This window comes from Rosa rugosa, chromosome 5 (assembly GCF_958449725.1).
Source record: "Rosa rugosa chromosome 5, drRosRugo1.1, whole genome shotgun sequence".
Classification (NCBI taxonomy): Eukaryota; Viridiplantae; Streptophyta; class Magnoliopsida; order Rosales; family Rosaceae; genus Rosa; species Rosa rugosa.
In genome coordinates this window covers 13,725,595-13,739,873 of record NC_084824.1, presented here as the reverse complement: position 1 = coordinate 13,739,873, position 14,279 = coordinate 13,725,595, and the positions used below count along the sequence as shown (strand labels likewise).

The 14,279-nt window shown below is 40.0% G+C and overlaps 1 protein-coding gene across 2 annotated transcripts; it reads left to right on the top strand.

The window, feature by feature from the left end:
* Window positions 1-4,027: 4,027 nt before the first annotated feature.
* Window positions 4,028-7,864, top strand: LOC133712322 (uncharacterized). Of its 2 annotated transcripts, XM_062138428.1 has the most exons (4): window positions 4,028-4,527; window positions 5,224-6,293; window positions 6,521-7,182; window positions 7,406-7,594. In XM_062138428.1, the coding sequence occupies exons 1-4, from the start codon at window positions 4,487-4,489 to the stop codon at window positions 7,466-7,468; spliced, it is 1,836 nt and encodes a 611-aa protein (XP_061994412.1). In that variant the 5' UTR covers window positions 4,028-4,486; the 3' UTR covers window positions 7,469-7,594. The 2 variants fall into 2 exon arrangements, with proteins under 2 accessions (XP_061994412.1, XP_061994411.1); XM_062138427.1 differs by having other exon boundaries at window positions 6,521-7,864.
* Window positions 7,865-14,279: the final 6,415 nt, after the last annotated feature.

Below are 14,279 nucleotides of genomic sequence, written 5' to 3'. Positions count from 1 at the left end.
AAAACTATTGATCTTTCTTATTTTGATTTATTTCTGTCTGTAATATTTTATTTGAGTTTTTATTAGTATTTAGAGAAGCTTATATCTAGATACCATAGCATAACATATCGATAAATTTTTTTTTTTTTTTTGAGAAGTTTATATCTATTATTTAAGGAAATTTTTTTTTTAATCTCAGCCGGATTCGGTAGACTTGACGCGGGAGAAGTGTAACGACCGGTTCCGGCAGTCCAAATTTTCTTTTGATTTACCAGTGTAATTTGAAAGTAGAAATAGGCGTAATACAGTAAATTGAAAATATAAATCTTACGTTAACGTAGAAATGGCCAGGAAAGTGAGAAACATTGTTCCAAATGCACTGCCCGAGACGACTTCGATCTCCATGTTCTCCGGTTCAAGCATGAACAGATCTACACTGTTGGTGTTTCACTATTTCTTGGCGGTAATAAGCCTTCCAGAACTGCTAATGTTCGTGGAGATATATACAATTAAGCATAAATTTTTCTTGTGATGCAGAAATTTCCTCAAAGCTGGTCGATCTTATTTTGGATGAAATATTACGTCTTCAAGAGGAAGGGCCTTCCGCTGAGGATGTCTCAATAATCCTTGAAATTGAGCAAAGAATATCACTATCATCTGCAACTTCACCTTTAGTTGTTGAAGACGAGCTACTTTGTAGCATTACTTTTTCCTTTTCACTGAAAGAAAACACAATGGCGCGCAGGGTCTTGGATGTCGTTGAAAACAATTAAGAGAGCCCTAAGAGGAAAACTTCCGCGTCAGTCCGTCAACCCACCCAAAAAGAAACATTCCCATCACTCTCAGTCTCTCACTCACATCTCTCTCACTTTCCAGACCTCCACGCTGCTCTTCCAGCAACTCCTCCAACGCCGCCGTTTCAGACGAGCGGAGTCGAACCAATGCCGCCGCCACGGAGACAAAAGGTGTAATAACCTCAATTTTCATTTTAATTTCATGTATTTTTCGTGGAATTAATAAAAGTGTCATTTGTTCGAATTTTAGTTTTGATGCCTTGTTCGCGTGTGGTTTGAGCATCGGGAATTTTGTCGAACGAAATTTATTCGAAAACGCTCGATTTAAAAGTTGACTTTTTATATGTTGAGAATTTGCAAAAATTTGTTTCATAAAAGTCGTAAAGCTCGTCGATACTAGTTCATGCATATGCGGAACGCAAGAATCGAAATTCAAGTAAAGAAGTTATCGCATTTGGAAAACTTTCTTTTTTTAGGATAAAGCCTCACTATTTTTGAAAATTTTCCAAAAATAGCAAAACTTCCAAAATTGGAAACTGACTCTCTCTCTCTCCCCGACGTAAATCGCCTCCAAACTTCCACCGGCGATTTCTCCCTCCTCTGGCCACCGTTTGACGTGAAAAAAAGAGCGTTGGCTTCGTCTCCTCCTCCTGCGTCGACTAGTGGTCACCTTTCCCCCTCTCACGGCGGATACACGGCGCTGGAAGCAAAACCCGATCCGAGCTCCATTTCGAGTCAACGCCATTTTCTCCCTCCTCCGGCCACCATTTCTTGAGTTGTTGGGCACCCTAGGACCGCCTGAGGACTCTGATCATGCTTCAAGGAGAATAAGACCTGGATTGGAGCGTAACCGTAGAAATCAAGCTCGCCGGAAACTGGAAAATTTCCGGCAAACCCGACAGTTTCGAGGTACTTTTCGACCACTTCTGTTCATTTTCAGACTTTGTGCTAGTTGTGAATATTGTTGGGCTTGATGAGACGAAGAAATGCAGCTAGATATCACCACCATTCGCGGTGGTTGACTGCGGCGCCGCGCCCTCTGTGGAGGCCGTTTTCGGCCACTTCCGGCCACCACAGGGACAGTTTCTATTCCTCTTTTCGATCTACACATCGATACGAACATATAGATGTACAATACATAATTTTTGGAAATCGTATGATTAAGTTATGAATTTTTCGGTTCTGATTGTTTCGGTTTTCGATCCGCGAGGATCAGACCCTCCGATCGACTTGTAATTATGATATGATGATCGTAGGACTGCTCCGATGACTTTGTGTGGTCACAGATGAAGATCCAACCGTTGGATCTTCGTACAATTGTGAAATGACGATTCGAAAGGGTGATATGTGAGGATCCGCCGTCAGATCTTTGTATATTTGTATTTTGTGAATTGTGTGCTAGGTTGGGATCGAAATTGATTAGGCGATTGACGGATTTGATTTGGCGGACGATTTGTGAATCGTTATTTTGAGCTGTTAAGAATACGCAGCTGAATTTGAGATGAGTAAATCTCACATGATTCATTTACGAACCGGATTTCATTATTTTATATTTATTCGATAAATTGTGAAATTGTGTTATGAAAATAAATATTTGTTTTAAATATTTCTCGATTTTTAGTGTATGTGAACTATAGTTGGTTTAGTGGTCATTCCTGCATAGATGACTACGTGTGTGTGTGTGTGTGTATTTACGTGGAATATATGTTTGGATGGTGTGACATTGTGAAAGGTAGACTATTAGAGATTTGTTCGTATTATTGAATTGAACATGTACTTATTTCTGAAATATATGGAATGAGTTATATTATTCAAAGGTTGATTTGGTGTTATGATGGGACATTGGTGAGTGAGTCATGTGGGTGTCTTTAAAATGTCTTGATCTGAGGACCGAAAGGTCTAAAGTTCGACGGTTATGGTAATAACCGGAGTGTAATATATCGGTTGCTTGAACCTCGGCCAATGTGACATGTAATGATTCAGTTAGAGCTCTAGAATGTTGTACGTGTACCGTCATGGTTGTAACTGTGTTACTGCATCATGAGTACAATGTTTTGGAGAAAGTTGGGGTGTCTTCTTTGGTTGTTACGTGAGATTGAGTCTGTTATATAATTGATGATTTATCCATGAGTTGAAGAATTATTATTCTTGTAGTTAGTGTGGTTTTATTTAAATTTACTCATACAAGCTTTGCAAAAAGCTTACCGAGTTTTGTGTTTGCAATCCCGGTACACTATTCAAACGGTATAGCGGACAATCCTGCAGGTCAGGAGAATCAGGGACAAAGTTGAGGAGCGTAGAGCTTCAATTTTTAATCACAGAACTTTGTTCAGTGTGTTTTTGTGATTGCAACACTTTATTTAAATTTGATGTTGTAATAAATAACTCATATGTTTGTTTGATACGAGATTTGAGAATTAGTGTGTTTAAATGCTTGGTTTAAATGGAAATATTTCTGAGCATATGAACAAGTTAATTGAGTTTTCATGTTTCGGATTATTTAAATTTATTTATTCAAAATTCAGGGCGTGACAAAAGAAGTCTGTGGACCGTTGCCAGAGGAACTCCTCGTCATCCTCATGTTCCGCATCAGCTTCAATCTCCACCATTGGCTTGCCCACGAGCTTGACGGCCCCAAATCCTACTGCTACCGGCCGCCTGGCTTGACGAGATGATTAACAACATAGTTAGTAAAAAACTGAACGTGTATAGTATGTGAAAAATACATACGTGTATTATTCGGACATTTCTCTAAATAGTTCGTTGAAAAATTTGGCCAAATATTTTTAATTAATTAAAGAATTAATTTTTTAATTAATATATTAATTTTTGTTTAATAATGTGTAAAATACAGAAGAAAAAAAACGTAATGAATGTATATAATACTTCAAAAATATGAGACATTTAACAAATCTATTTTAAAAATATGAAATATGGAAGTATTTTCTTAAAAAAAAATGTAAATACGTGTTTTATTCGCGTATAATATGAAAAATTACCATGTCAACAATCCATTGGAACGCATATTGTCCTTGTCATCACATCTCCTGAAACCCGCCTGCTAATTAAGAATTCATGCAGACTTCAAAACCGAATCAAACCCACAATGAGCATGGTCTCAAAACCTTTTGTTTTTACTCTCTCTCTCTCGATATTGTGGAGGCCTGGCCAGGTGATCAATCCAGCTTGGGAAGAGCTTGTTGAAAATGGTTGGTTATTACTTCTAGGGAAAATGATCATTTACCCAATTTTTGGGTCATTTAACCCCATTTACCCAAACAGTCTAAGAGATTCCCCACTTAATCAACAGTTTTCATTTTTAAACCCCAATTACCCAATCTTTTCCTCACGTGCCTGTTTTATCCAAATTTGCTGACCCTTTTGCCCCTCTATAACTGAAACGCTTTCAAATTGTAACAGAAACGTGATTTAGGGAGCGAAGCTCTCCGAGTTTAGAGAGAGAGAGAGAATCGGCCGGGATTGTAGAGAGAGAAGCTCCGTGGTTTTTGATAGTGGAGCTGTATCATTTTAGAGAGGGAGAGAGAGAGAGAGGAGCCGTGCGATTTCAAATTCTGGAGAGAGAAGCTCCCTGGTTCCGGCGTGCGTAGCTCTCCGGCGATTTCAGTGTGGGAAGCTCTCCGGCGATTTGTATTTAGAGCTGGTGGTAGAGGATTTGCGAAGCCTAGAGAGAGAATATCTGCTGCTATTTTCAAATGGAGCGAGGTCGAGATGCTCTGTGTGTTCCTCCACTGCGGTTTGTTTTTTTTTTCTTTAGCTCTATCTAATCTGTTTGAGTTTTAGCTCGATTTAATCTGTTTAACTAACAGATCTTCTTGTGTACGAATTGTTGTGTTATTTTCGAACTGAATTTTCTGAATCAGAGATTCGTGTTATGTTTGTTTTGGTTTTGAATTGTTGTTGCAGTTTTGTTATGAATTTCCAGGTGTTTTTGAGTGCATTGTGTTAGTTTTGATTTTCTGTATTAATTTCGTGTTTTTATTGGTGAATTCATGATTGGATGAGGGTTTGAGCTGTTTCCGAGGTGATCTGGTAGCTCTGATTAAATTTTTGGGAGGCAGTAATATTTTTACTGGGGGGCAGTAATGTGTGTTCAATGATATTTTAGTATCTATAATTGTTGCCTGCTGATCTTTTATTTGAATTCATTTCAATTTATTACATTTTCGAAATTGTTTTTGCTGTTTTGACTACATTATTGGGGACCAGTAGTATGTGTATTGGGGGGCAGTAATGTTTTGATGTGATATTAAATCGCTGTAATTGTTGTCTAGGTATCCTTTTCATTATTTTAAAAGTAATTTGGTACTTCTGCTATTTCGTTGTGGTAGTTTTGATTAAATCATTGGGGGGCACATCTCAATTTAATGGGGGGCAGTAACATGTGATGTAGGTTTAATAATAGATTCGTTCGGTTGTGTTTTCTTCGCAGGTCTATGGTTGATCCTCTGGTTGCTAGGTGCCTTTACTCTGGCAAAGGTTATATGATTCCTTTGAATCAATGCATGAGCTACTCTGAGTTGTATGAAGACATTTTCCGTACATTCCAGTTTTTGCCAAGTGATATTATTGAGCTTCAGTATTCAGTTCCAGGTTGTGAAGTTTGTTTTCTTCGTAACGATCGTGATTTCCAGATGCTGTTTTGCTCTGCTAGAATACATAGGTTAGAGTGTGTCGATATTTCAGTTTTAAAGATTGGGGGAGGTTGTAGGAGAACTTGTTCTGTGGATAGTGGGTCGGAAGTGATTGATGAAGATGATTATTTGGGTGATGCATTCAGGACTGAAGTTCACAAGACGTATTTGTCTGATGAGTGGAGTTCTTATATTCATCATGTCGGGGATAAGTTTCATGGTGCCGCTGAGCTCCGTGAGAAGCTCAGGAAGTATGCAATTGCAGTTGGTTTCGAGTTTGTTTTGCTGAGAAATGATTTGGACCGTATTCATGCAGTCTGTGCAAATGTTGGAACCGAAGGATGTGATTGGCATCTTCGTGCTTTTTCATCATCTGCCAATGGTTGCCTTTACATAACAGAGTTGAATAATGTTCACACTTGCAAGGGTGTAGTGAGGACTCAAAAGCACAAGCTTTTGGGATCCAAGGTTGTCAAGACTTGCATTGCTGCTGATGTTAGCTATAATCTTTCATTGACTCCAAGGGAAATTATGAGCAAGTTCAAATCAACTTATGGGTTTGATATTTCCTACAAGGTTGCCTTGAAAGCAAAGCATCGGGCTAAGGAAGCGATTTATGGTTCCGATGCAGACACGTTTAGCAAGTTATCTTGGTATAAGGAAGCTGTTTTGCAGAGTAATCCCGGCTCTTCTTTTGTGTTGGAAGTTGAACCATCGACGAATCGTTTTCAGAGGCTTTTCGTAGCTTATGGAGGTTGTGTAGAAGGGTTTCAATTCTGTTTGCCTGTGTTGTATGTTGATGGAACGTTTGGTAAGAGCATTTACAAGGGGCAGATTCTGTCTGCAACTGGAAGGAATGGGAATCAAGGTAACTGTATTGTTTATTGCCCCCCCCTACATTTATTATTGGCCCCCAGTAATATTGGCTTTTGTTATAGTTTCATCTGTGTGCTTAATATTTCTTGTTCTAGTTTCTTTCATTGTGATAGATATCATTTTTACATTGCTGTGCGACGCTGTGATAGGTTCCTGCCGTTCAATATCAACATTATTGGCCCCCAGTAGACTGATTTTCCAGTGATCTGGTTTATGCAGGTTTCTACCCTCTAGCCATATGTTTTTGTGATTCTGAGACAGATGCAAACTGGACATTCTTTTTCAAGCATTTGAAGAGTCTGCTTGAACCTCAAGGAAGAGTTATCACATTTATTAGTGATCGGGGTGTTGGATTGTTGAGTGCTTTCGATAAGGTATTTGCTGGTAATCCTCATCTGTTTTGTTACAAGCACTTGGTGGCGAACCTTGCCGGTAAATATAGGGGTAAAGGTAATTCAAAATTGATTGAAGATGTTAAGCAGAAGTTTTTTAAGGTTGCATATTCCTCTACTGAGAAGGAATACCGTTTCAATTTGCGGTTGCTTAGAGCAGTTGGTGGTGCCGATATTATTGACCATTTTCTTGCTGAATTGCCTGTGGAAAATTGGTGCCGTGCATTTTATACTAGTTGCCGATATGGAATTATGGCTAATGGGATTGCTGAATCATTTAACTCTTGGATTGCAATTGAGCGTTTGATGCCAGTCTATTGTATGCTGGACCAGACAAGAATTAAACAAATGGAGATGGCCGGTAAGAGGAGGGAAGAGGCAGAACGTTGGACCACAGAACTAACTCCCAAAATGGAGGAAAGATTGAAGGAGCAAATGGAGAAATCTCGTCGTTTCAGTGTCCATTATTCTAGCCCTGGAGTTTATGAGGTTCGATCTGACTTTTCATATGTAGTCAACATCTCCGATCATTCATGTTCATGTGTGAAATGGCAGATTAATTGTTTTCCTTGTCCTCACGGCCTTGCTGCATTACAGGCTGCTTCTGTAAATGTATATGATTATATTGATAAGTACTTTCAGGTTGATATGTTCAAGAAGAGCTACAGTTTTCCTATCTGTCCGATAACCAATGTTGATATGTCTTCTTCAGAATCTGCTTCTGAATGTATATTACCTCCCCTTTCGAAGAGGCCCCCCGGGAGGCCTAGGGTGAAGCGGTTCAAGTCGGTTGGAGAGGCTGAAAAGAAGCTGATTCGTTGTGGTCGTTGTGGCAAAATGGGCACTCATAACAAGTTGAGCTGCACTGAACCTCTCGTTCAGTAGTAGTATATGTTTCTGTAAAGAGTCGTTACGTTTTGAATTTGTCTACTGGGGGGCAGTAATTGGTTTATGGGGGGCCAGTAATTGTGTATATTCAGGCACTAATAATCATTTTTCTTTTAATATGTCAGATTCTTACAGTTGGGATGATTAAAAGATTTTTTACACAGCTGAATTTAAATTTTCCAACAGGTTTAATGCTTACAGGTGGTTTCTGGGGGCCAGTAAACATATTAGTGCCCCCCAGTAAACACATCAATTCAAGGACTCCTTGTATATTCAGGCTCAAACAAGCATTATTCTTTTCGGAATACAGAATTATACGTTTGGCTTCTTTGCAGTTGCTTTTAGATAGTTTAAGTCAATTTTCCAACAGGTTTAGCTGTTTTTAGTGCTTACAGTAGGTTTCTGGGGGGGGGGGGGCAATAAACAAATTCCTGCCCCCCAGTAATGTCATCTTTTAAATGACATCTACTTATTTGAAACCCTGTTCAAATGTTGCCAACAAATTTAAAAGCCAACTGAGTGACTTCAATACATCTACTGGGGATATTAGTGGGGCCCAATAGTATTCTGACCTACAAACAACAAATTACTGGGAGGTAGTAACATGTCTACTTTGGATCATTTTGTGTAAGGTGCATGCTTCTAATTGAAGTCAGCCCAATAATGCAGTTCATTTCACCATAGTTTCAAGATAAGGCTAGTACGAGAACTTTACAATCCCTACTCTTCGGATACAAAATCTACATTTCTAAATATGTTATATCTTATCTCGCTCCTCACTTTCTGCCCAATAGTAGGTGCATGAACCTCTCAAGCAATCTCTTCCTCATGTTGTCCCCGCCTTCCTTGGTTGGTTCTATGCCATTTACTATGCTCTCCATGTAATGGAGCATAAAGGGCCCGCAATCACCACTGTAAAAAAGTAAAAATAATTTATGTTTATGAATGTAGGCAGCAACGACAAATCTTACACAACTATTATGACAAATAGGTTGCTTTAATTTACTTACGATGATGTGTTCTGTTGCGGGCAGTCAAAGTCTTCAAAGAGTTCATAGTCTGTCTCCACAACGTTATTCTGTAAGATCCAGTTTCTGGTTTGTTTTTCCTCCTCGGTCATTGCTTCTTCAACAATAATCAGGTTTTCCTTATCATCTTCGCCTTTGCATTTTTCTCGAGTGATATTTGGATCTTGGCTTTCGCCCCGTATTCTCGTCTTAGTCAAGTTCACAACATGTATGAATTTCTGTATGTGCTTTACCTGTTTTTTGCAGACATGGAATTTTAGTTCAACAAAAGCATGATAACAGTATGGAAAACATAAATCTGCATTTGTGGAATTACTACATACCACTCTTGCTGCATTCAGTTGGTACTTCTCCTCATTGGTGAATTCATTGATTGGTGGCCTCAATGAATTCATATGTGTGAACCTCCTTGTTTCATTGTCAATTACCAGCAATGTGTAGTGCATGCTTGTTGTGTGGTGAATTGGTACTAGCACCTTTTTGAAACGGAAGACTGACCACAGGGGTTCATAAATCATTGTCTCGACACCACACTCAAAAGGTCTAGTGTCCTCATCTTGTTCTTTGGTCTGTTCATACTTTATAGCATAGTACTGCATACAGAACGTAACCAAGTTAATTCAAGGTCAAACTAAAAAATTTTGGGTAATAATCCTTTCCTGACTACAATAAAACACATTACTGGGGGGCAAAAATGTGCCTACTGGCCCCCAATAGACCGACATATACCACTTGATTTACATCCAAAACGAAAGAAATAAACAGAACATCTTCAAAACACAAAATGATATATATTCAGTGCCAAAAATTGGGGAATGATCACTCTACTGCCCCCCAGTAGAATGATTACTTCCCCCCAATAAACACAAATTGTATGCCATAATTTAGACTAATACACAATGTTGCTTTCCAAAAAACACAGAATTCAATGTGTTTGGTTTAGGCTACTTACCCCTGCGTCGACTGTGAGGAATCCCACTTGCGCATTTAGCTTTTCTGCATCAGACTTCAACAACTCCATATAAACGCTGATCACCTGCAATTGGGTCATTGGATCTTTCATCAGAACATTAAAGGTGAACAATAGTAAGGAAAATTGAGTGAAATACGCATTTTACTGGGGGGCAGTAATCATTGTCCTGGGGGGCAGTAAATCATTAAATGGAGCCTTTCATTGAAAGACTTACATCAGTTTCGATGTCCCCCTCTTGGATGATTACTCTTAGGTCGTGCTTGGTGATCCGGCGTAGAAGATCAATGCTGGTCCAGTACTCGGTCCTATTCAAACAAAACCATTTGATTCCAATGCGGATTTTATCAATATGATAAACAGAAATTGAATTGTTGTACCCATTTTAAACCAGGCTGTGTACTTACGTGTCTTTCACAGCAACGTTGAAGAAGTCTCTATAGTGCCTTGCCACTGCCGGGTCCAGTGTCCTCCATGTTGGCTTATCGCATTTAACACCCTTGATCTTGATATTGTTCAACATTTTTCTCTGGGCTTGCTGCATGATTCCTGCTTTCTTAGGTGCAGCTCTCTTCGTAATTTTTGCTTCTTCCGGAGTGTCGTACTCCCACTCCTCCTCTCTAGCCTTCTTGGCAGCCCTCCGGTATGTCTTCACGTTCTTCACTATAGAATGTATCTCCGGAGTTTTCTTCTGTGGTTCCTGTTTGGCTGGGGTCCCTTCCCTCGGTTTTTCCTTTCCCATTACTCCCATCGCTTCCTTCTCAGCAATAATCCTTATGATGTTATCGAGCTGTTCATCTTCCTCTTCATTCCCATGTACTTGTTGCCCCGGTTGTAAACGGCTTTCATCTTGTTGTCCAGGTATTTCCTCTGCAATAGGAAACGCTGACGTCACCGTGTCCGTCGACTTTCCCACACTGGCTGCATAATGGGTCTCCTCTCCTACGCTTTGTCCAAAGTTTGGATTTTCATCCTCAACTTCATCTTGGGGGACCACTTTCGGCATGAAAGGAACTATCTCAAGTTGTTTTTGTGGTGGGGGGACCTCTCCTTTCTCCTTTTCAAGCCGGATGTACAACGCCCTGATGAGGTTATTTTTTGCCCTCTTTTCAATTTCCAGCTCTTTAATCCTCTCATCGGCAACCTTTAGTTTGACCCATAGATCTTTGTTCTGTGCATTCAGTTCCTCGTTTGCTTTGGCAAGCCTTCCTAGCTTTGCCTCCATTTCTTTGGTGGGCTTTGACTCACCAATTGCTGCTTCCATCTCCCTGATTAGTTCCTTGATATTCCCCGTCAGCCTTTCATTTTGTTCCTCTTCCGTTTGGCTTGCCTGGGGCACCTGCCAAATTTTGAACCAAAACCTGTAAGTTATTGGTCCCCCATAATGTGTTTACTGGGGGCCAGTAATAATATTATTGCCCCCCAGTAGACTACCATAGAAGCTCATATTTCATATTAAACAAGCCAATTTTTAAACATTAACAAACAAACATCAGTTATTCAGGTCATAGGCTTAGTTTAAGGTATAATTGAACATGTGTCAACAAATTACTGGGTCCCAATAATGTATCTATTGCAACCCAATTTCTGGCAACAGACAAGCTCAGTTGAGCCACTCACCCAGTTGTCAAAGCTTGGTGTGTCCTGCACCTCATCACCCATCTCGAGGTCTTCCAGTCCAATTTTCCCTTGCCACGGTCTAGCTTTTATCAGATCCTGTTACATTTAACAAGTCAGTAATGTGTAGTAAACATTGGAAAGAACATAGATGTAATGTTTTTGTAATTTGCTTACCACGGCTAAGTTCTCGTTCCTGTACAGCTGTTCCAGGCTAAATATTTCCTTTATCGACCATCGGATGAATCGTGGAGTTTCATTCTGCTTTCCAAGTATCCAGGTCTTTGCCCTGGTCTTCTCAAGGAACCAGTAATATATGAGAAGAAGGCATCCATTCAAAACAGATGGACTGTTCCTCCTATACTTTTGTAGCCCTTCCATCAAGAAGTTCAGAATTAATCTTGGCCAGTTGTACATGTTTATCTTCTCAATCCGTTCACATACGGCGACCATATCCCATGTGATCTGAGCACCGGTTCGGGTGAAAAAGAATGTGCTGAATAGATATGTGATCATTAGCACGGCTATCTTCCTGGCATCTTTCTCTTTTGCCGGCTTTGTCAACTCAGTTACCAAATACGATTCCACCTTTGTTCTGAGGACAGCATGCGTCTTTAAAGGGCTGCCAAAAATTGGAGAGTCTTCCATCTCTTCCCTCACCACCCTCCTGTTCACATTGAACACTTCTCCTTCGGCCGGGAGGTGAAATAAAGTCGTGATATCCTCCTCCGTTATTTCCATAACAACATCCCCAAACTTCCACTTGTTGTCTGTGCGGTCGAAGTGCCTCATGAGTATCTCCAGGTCCGCTTCATGCTTGTGTAGCTGGATCTCGGTTATCTTGTCCTGCCAGAACGGTTCCATCATTTCTCCAAAGTCTGTACCCTTCAAAATCTCCTTTGTCTTGTCTGGTATTCTATCCTTGTGTGCATTGACCATTCTCCAGAATGCACTGAGCGTGCACTTCTGTTGCTTCCATTCAATCTTTGCTTTTTCGGTCTCACTTTTCTGCTCTTCCTTCTTGATTTCAGCTTTCTTTTTCTTCTTGGCCTTCTTCCTCTTTGTTTTTTCTTCTTCTGAATCCTCTTCCTCTTGAACAGGTTTCCTTTTTGGTTGTTGTCTTGTTTTGATTACGAACCTCTTCGTTGTCTGTTCACCTTCTGATTCGGATTCTTCTTCTGATTGTCGTCCTGAATCTTCATTCACTTCTTCTTCAGCAGATTCTTGATCAGAATGATGTTCTGCCTGTTGTCGCTTCCTCTTTCTGATGTCGTCAAATTTTTTTTGCAGGGTTTGGTTAAACGTTGTATCAGTGCAGTTATCTGAACTCTCTGAACTCCTGTCATCTTCTTCTGAGTCACTCATTATGGTGAATCTTGGTCTACCCATTCTACACCAAAACAAAACCAACATGATCATTCTAAAATATTAAAGAAAAGGGTTCTGACCCCGTATGCAGACATTATTGGGGAGTAGTAATGTGTTTACTGCCCCCCACTACACCATCAGAAATTTCACCAGATTGAAAGATTCACAGTGTATTGCACATTATCACAAAGAAAAACACAATGATCATTCTATAATCAACAAGAGATGATGACTGTCTTCTGAGGAAGACATTATTGGAGGGAAGTAATGTGTCTACTGCCCCCCACTAAACCATCAGAAATTGCAACAGATTCAAGTATTCACAGTGTATTGCACATCATCACAAAGAAACACAATATTTGTTTTAGAATCAACAAGAGATGATGACTGTCTTCTGAGGAAGACAGAATTGGGGGGAAGTAATGAGTCTACTGCCCCCCACTAAACCATCAGAAATTGCTCCAGATTCAAGTATTCACATACTGCACCCCAATATCTGTCTACTGCCCCCCACTAGACTGACACAAACCTCACACTTTCCATCAAACATTACACCGGTTCCTATATTTCGCTGTTTATAGAATTTATTCACACTCAAAGCAACAGTTAATGTCTAAAAACCAACATTATGATGGTCAATAATATCTCTACTGCCCCCCAGTAGACTGACACAAACCACACAATTTTGTTTCATTTATCGACTACTGCAGTTTAACACTACATTTACTGTGGAATATCAGTTTCAGTCCGTCAATAAATAAAGCAGTCATCGTTGGCCCCCAATACAACGTCTACTGGGGGGCACTAATGTTACGACTTTTATGGTTATGACCCCAGAATAGGCGTTCAATAACACCTCATTTTCTCTAAATGAATCGACAAGCAACATTCGTATCAGATTTTCTCAGTGAGGATACCAGACACCCTATATTTTCACCGATTCTGGAACTTGCAAAGTCGCTCGAGAAATTTCACAGAAATGTAACCAAAATGAAACTTCAAATTACTTTAAACGTAAGATTTTGTAATAGGTTCTTCAGAAAACATGAAAAAACTGGAAAACGGAGTCGGAAATTGAGTTTTTACCTGTTTCGATATCTTCGAAGCCGAAGAAGGGAAAAAAATTGCCGGACCTTGAAGCGTCGTCGCCGTAGAACGGTCAGAATCCAGGTGAGAGAGAGAGAGAGAGAGGGAGAGATAGTGAAAGAGGGAGTGAGGCAGAGAGAGAAAACGAATCGGTTACGGAGGGAGGAAGAGATTTGACCCAGATTGACGCTTGATAGAGATGGGTAACTGACGAGTCGTGCGGTTTTAGTGTAGTGGCACTACCGTAATAACAATTTCATCCGGAGCCTAGATGAGTCATGACACAGTAGAATTGGGTAAGTGGGCACAAACAGTTAAAGGTGGAGTGATTGGGCAAATATTAGGTTAAAAATGGGTAACTGGTCTCAGCCCCTTACTTCTATTAAGAGGAGAAGAGTGATGGATATCCCCCCCCCCCCCCCCCCAATGGAGTTCTATTCGACCGTTTAGGGTCGAGTTATTCTAGAGGTTCTAGTTTGTTATGTTACTTTTCATATAAAAAAGAAAAAAGAGAAGAGTTCGTTACTTCATTCAACATGTAGGTATTGCCAAATTCCTTAATAGCCATCTTTTTACATTTAGATCTTTCTGTTGCTCACAAGGCCTTTGATTTTACATTGTTGGAGAAA